This window comes from Taudactylus pleione, unplaced genomic scaffold (assembly GCF_031769625.1).
Source record: "Taudactylus pleione unplaced genomic scaffold, aTauple2 ptg001441l, whole genome shotgun sequence".
Classification (NCBI taxonomy): domain Eukaryota; kingdom Metazoa; phylum Chordata; class Amphibia; order Anura; family Myobatrachidae; genus Taudactylus; species Taudactylus pleione.
In genome coordinates, this window is record NW_028285840.1 from 1,619,564 (window position 1) to 1,625,563 (window position 6,000).

A 6,000-nucleotide genomic window follows, 5' to 3' on the forward strand; every position below is an offset into this window, starting at 1 on the left:
ATGTAGCGGGTTAGTGTATGATTGAATGGTGATGTCACATAGTAAGCGCAGCATGGTCACACAGTCTATGTAGCGGGTTAGTGTATGATTGGATGGTGATGTCACATGTGCAGTCACAGTTTATGTAGCAGATAATGGGGCCCATTTATAATGCGATCTGGGCCTATGATCGCATTGCAGGTTGCAATCTTAATGCCGGCATGCATTAAAAAGTCCCTGCAGGAACAGGGGCTTTGAAAGGAGCCCGTCCCTACGAGACCATCTCTTCACATCCTGTGCCAGGCTCCTGCACATGTGTGGTTCACAGGCTGCGCATACACGGCGGCCATTGCCAGGGAGCTCTGGAACCCTCTGCTGGTCAGTCATGTGATGTGTAGCCCATAGGCTACAGCAGCACAACGCCGGCTTTAGATGGCGTCAGCCAAGCTCTGGAATGCTTTGCACTCAGGAGCCTGGTAAATCTGACCTCATCGCATCTCTCATAGAAATCTATGGGGGCTGTGACTGCTGGTAGAAAAGGAGGGACCACAGCGCGTATCTGAGATATCTGCTGCGTGCGGTCTCTCCACTATACATCTAAATGTTTGCGGGGTAACCCCCAGAAACTGGTATTTTCTGGGGAATATGCAGCAAATAGGTAACGGTAAATGGGTCCCAATGTGTGATTGGCTAGTAATGTCACATGTGCAGTCACACAGTCTGTGTAGCAGGTTAGTGTGTGATTGGCTCGTAATGTCATATGTGCAGTCACACAGTCTATGTAGCAGGCTAGTGTGTGATTGGCTAGTGATGTCACGTGCAGTCACACAGTCTATGTAGCAGGTTAGTGTGTGATTGGTTCGTAATGTCACATGTGCAGCCACACAGTCTATGTAGCAGGTTAGTGTGTGATTGGCTAGTAATGTCACATGTGCGGTCACACAGTCTATGTAGCAGGTTAGTGTGTGATTGGCTAGTGATGTCACATGTGCAGTCACACAGTCTATGTAGCAGGTTAGTGTGTGATTGGCTCGTAATGTCACATGTGCAGTCACACAGTCTATGTAGCAGGTTAGTGTGTGATTGGCTAGTGATGTCACATGTGCAGTCACACAGTCTATGTAGCAGGTTAGTGTGTGATTGGCTCGTAATGTCACATGTGCAGTCACACAGTCTATGTAGCAGGTTAGTGTGTGATTGGCTAGTGATGTCACGTGCAGTCACACAGTCTATGTAGCAGGTTAGTGTGTGATTGGCTCGTAATGTCACATGTGCAGTCACACAGTCTATGTAGCAGGTTAGTGTGTGATTGGCTAGTAATGTCACATGTGCAGTCACACAGTCTATGTAGCAGGTTAGTGTGTGATTGGCTAGTGATGTCACGTGTGCAGTCACACAGTCTGTGTAGCAGGTTAGTGTGTGTGATTGGCTAGTCATGTCACATGTGCAGTCACACAGTCTATGTAGCAGGTTAGTGTGTGATTGGCTAGTAATGTCACATGTGCAGTCACAGTCTATGTAGCAGGTTAGTGTGTGATTGGCTAGTAGTGTCACATGTGCGGTCACACAGTCTGTAGCAGGTTAGTGTGTGATTGGCTAGTAATGTCACATGTGCAGTCACACAGTCTGTAGCAGGTTAGTGTGTGATTGGCTCGTGATCTCTGCATGCTGCTGCTTTGATTTAAATAAATTGAGCAAACACTTTTTAACCTGTAAAGTGCAAAAGATGTGAGAGAGCAGGGGCCACTTACCAGGGCCCTGAGGGGTACAGTGCTACTCATCATTAGCAATTACATATTCCATTGTTCTATTTGGTGGAATAAAATTGGTGCTTTGCCTGTGTCCTAGAGGATCGCACAGCGTCGCGGCTCCTGTCAGGTGATACGCGAGACCTTACCCCGGGCTATTGTGTCCCTTCCCTGCAGACTGTTCAGGACTACAAAGAAATGGTGCCTCACAGCCTCATAGAATAGTACAGACATCTCCCTCTGCTAAATATTCATCACCGTTTGTTTTTTTGTTTTTTTCTGTTTGTTTAAGAGTCCAAAAATGAGAGCAGTCCTCCCAAACTGAAGTGTGAGCTCTGCGGGCGTGTGGATTTTACTTACAAGTTTAAACGTTCCAAGAGATTTTGTTCCATGGCGTGTGCAAAGAGGTGAGTGTGTAATGTGTGTTACCTCCTGTACTGCGCTGCGCACACCTAGAGGCGCCTGACACATCACAGACCATAATAATAATAACTGGCAGAGTATCTGACCGGCCATCCAGCGCCGCGCACGCTTCTAACGCCTGCAGCGCAATATGACCAACTGCCAGTGTAGTTGGTGCTCATTCTACCCTCTGTGTGGTGTTTCGGGTGCTGGGAGCCAGGTACCCGACCTGCATAGAATTTAGGGAGGCGGGAGCTCGGTGCCCACCCCGCATATCAGAGATACAATCCAGGTGCCCACCCTGCAAATAAATGATACAAGCCAGGTACCCACCCTACATAGCATTCAGGGAGGCAGGAGCCCGGTGCCCACCCTGCATATCAGAGATACAAGCCTGGTGCTCACCCTGCATAGTATATGGGGAGGTGGGTGTCCAGTGCCCACCCTGCATAGCAGAGATATAAACCTGGTGCTCACCCATATGTAGCATATGGGGAGGAGGTGCCTGGTGCCCACCCTGCATATCATACTGGTATACAGAGCCTGGCACCCACCCTGCATATCATACTGGTCTACAGAGCCTGGCGCCCACCCTGCATATCAGAGGTATAAGCCTGGTGTTCACCCCGCATACCATACGAGGAAGGCAGTTGTCTGGTGCCCCTCTGCATATTGGAGATATAATCCTGATGCTCACCCTGTATAGCATTTGGGAGATGAGTGCCCAGTGCCCATCCTGCATATCGGAAATAAATGCCAGTTACTCCTCCTGCATAGCATTTGGGGAAGGGGTGCCTGGTGCCCTCCCCGCATAGTGTACAGAAAGGCTGGAGAGGCAGCTACTAGTGTCCGACTCGTGTGCTGGTCAGTGGGTGGTCCTGCTGGTCAGTGGGTGGTCCTGCTGGTCAGTGGGTGGGCCTGCTGGTCAGCGAGAGGGCCTGCTGGTTAGGGGGTGGTCCTACTGGTTAGGGGGTGGTCCTGCTGGTCAGGGGTGGTCCTGCTGGTGAGTGATTGGGCCGGCTGGTGAGTGATTGGGCCGGCTGGTGAGTGATTGGGCCGGCTGGTGAGTGAGAGGGCCGGCTGGTCAGTGAGTGGGCCGGCTGGTCAGTGAGTGGGCCGGCTGGTCAGTGAGTGGGCCGGCTGGTCAGTGATTGGGCCGGCTGGTCAGTGAGTGGGCTCATCAGCTTCCCATGTTAGAACTCTGGGCACCGGAAGTCCTATCTGAGCCTGGATTACTTCGTCTGTGATATTACATCGGTAAATCTACTACTTTCCCTCCATAGCATTGTATTATTTGAATACTTATTAAAGCTTCTTTCTTTTATCATATTTCCTGTGTAAAACCTCTTGTGATTGTGTCTGTCCTGCAGGTATAATGTAGGATGCACCAAACGCGTAGGGCTGTTCCACCCCGACCGCAGCAAGTTACAGAAACCTGGGGGTCCTAAACATACGCAGCGGAGATCGCGAAAGGGTGACCTGCAGAACCAGGACACGGATACCATCAAGCAGGTACCACCAGTGGTCTGTGTCTACCCCGATAACATCTGCCCCAATATATGTGTAAAATTGGGTCCATATTCACAAGAGTTTCTGCGTTACCGTAAGAGGTGGTTAGATAAGGCCATAGTCTGCAAAACGGAGTCTTACATGTCCATCGAATTATTATTTCATGAAATATTTTTTTAATTCAAATACTATTTATAATGACGCCCAATTAACCTCTAAAGGGTTCAAGTTGTGACAATCGCTATCACTAAAAGGTGCGCAAATAGGACAATGACGGGTAATAAACACATTATCCTCTTCCCAGTTTGACCGAGACCTGTAACATATAGATGTGTCCTCATACATCTTTGCTGCGGTCGCACCATACAGCCGCTCTCGGCGCGCCAAGTCCTGTGCGACACTCTACTAGCGCTGGGCGTCTTGTTTTCGGACGAAAATGCATCTTCGTCGCATTGCGGTGTACTAGGAGAGACTGTGCTGAGTAATGTGATATGTGACACCTGTATAACTGTGTGCTCCTGAGTCTGTATATAGGAGACTGCGCTGAGTAATGTGATATGTGACACCAGTATCTCTGTGTGCTCCTGCATCTGTATATAGGAGACTGCGCTGAGTAATGTGATATGTGACACCTGTATATCTGTGTGCTCCTGAGTCTGTATAGGAGAGACAGTGCTGAGTAATGTGATATGTGACACCTGTATATCTGTGTGCTCCTGAGTCTGTATATAGTGGACTGCGCTGAGTAATGTGATATGTGACACCTGTATATCTGTGTGCTCCTGAGTCTGTATATAGTAGACTGCGCTGAGTAATGTGATATGTGACACCTGTATATCTGTGTGCTCCTGAGTCTGTATATGGGAGACTGCGCTGAGTAATGTGATACCTGTATATCTGTGTGCTCCTGAGTCTGTATATGGGAGACTGCGCTGAGTAATGTGATATGTGACACCTGTATATCTGTGTGCTCCTGAGTCTGTATATGGGAGACTGCGCTGAGTAATGTGATATGTGACACCTGTATATCTGTGTGCTCCTGAGTCTGTATATGGGAGACTGCGCTGAGTAATGTGATATGTGACACCTGTATATCTGTGTGCTCCTGAGTCTGTATATGGGAGACTGCGCTGAGTAATGTGATATGTGACACCTGTATATCTGTGTGCTCCTGAGTCTGTATATGGGAGACTGCGCTGAGTAATGTGATATGTGACACCTGTATATCTGTACTCCTGAGTCTGTATATGGGAGACTGCGCTGAGTAATGTGATATGTGACACCTGTAAATCTGTGTGCACCCGAGTCTGTATATGGGAGACTGCGCTGAGTAATGTGATATGTGACACCTGTAAATCTGTGTGCACCTGAGTCTGTATATGGGAGACTGCGCTGAGTAATGTGATATGTGACACCTGTATATCTGTGTGCTCCTGAGTCTGTATACGGGAGACTGCGCTGAGTAATGTGATATGTGACACCTGTATATCTGTGTGCTCCTGAGTCTGTATATGGGAGACTGTGCTGAGTAATGTGATATGTGACACCTGTATATCTGTGTTCCTGAGTCTGTATATGGGAGACTGTGCTGAGTAATGTGATATGTGACACCTGTATATCTGTGTGCTCCTGAGTCTGTATATGGGAGACTGTGCTGAGTAATGTGATATGTGACACCTGTATATCTGTGTGCTCCTGAGTCTGTATATGGGAGACTGTGCTGAGTAATGTGATATGTGACACCTGTATATCTGTGTGCTCCTGAGTCTGTATATGGGAGACTGTGCTGAGTAATGTGATATGTGACACCTGTATATCTGTGTTCCTGAGTCTGTATATGGTAGACTGTGCTGAGTAATGTGATATGTGACACCTGTATAACTGTGTGCTCCTGAGTCTGTATATGGGAGACTGCGCTGAGTAATGTGATATGTGACACCTGTATATCTGTACTCCTGAGTCTGTATATGGGAGACTGCGCTGAGTAATGTGATATGTGACACCTGTAAATCTGTGTGCACCTGAGTCTGTATATGGGAGACTGCGCTGAGTAATGTGATATGTGACACCTGTAAATCTTTGTGCACCTGAGTCTGTATATGGGAGACTGCACTGAGTAATGTGATATGTGACACCTGTATATCTGTGTGCTCCTGAGTCTGTATACGGGAGACTGCGCTGAGTAATGTGATATGTGACACCTGTATATCTGTGTGCTCCTGAGTCTGTATATGGGAGACTGTGCTGAGTAATGTGATATGTGACACCTGTATATCTGTGTTCCTGAGTCTGTATATGGGAGACTGTGCTGAGTAATGTGATATGTGACACCTGTATATCTGTGTGCTCCTGAGTCTGTATA

General features: G+C 48.0%; 1 protein-coding gene across 1 annotated transcript in view; it reads left to right on the plus strand.

Annotated features, from left to right (window-relative positions):
• Positions 1 to 3,641, plus strand: part of LOC148442605 (polyhomeotic-like protein 2) — a gene marked incomplete at its 3' end in the record, with an annotated part of 75,974 nt that extends 72,333 nt beyond the window's left edge. The window contains exons 13-14 of the mRNA XM_088463753.1: positions 2,020 to 2,134; positions 3,500 to 3,641. Coding sequence (XP_088319879.1) covers positions 2,020 to 2,134; positions 3,500 to 3,641 — 257 coding nt within the window. The remainder of the gene's footprint in view (positions 1 to 2,019; positions 2,135 to 3,499) is intronic.
• Positions 3,642 to 6,000: the final 2,359 nt, after the last annotated feature.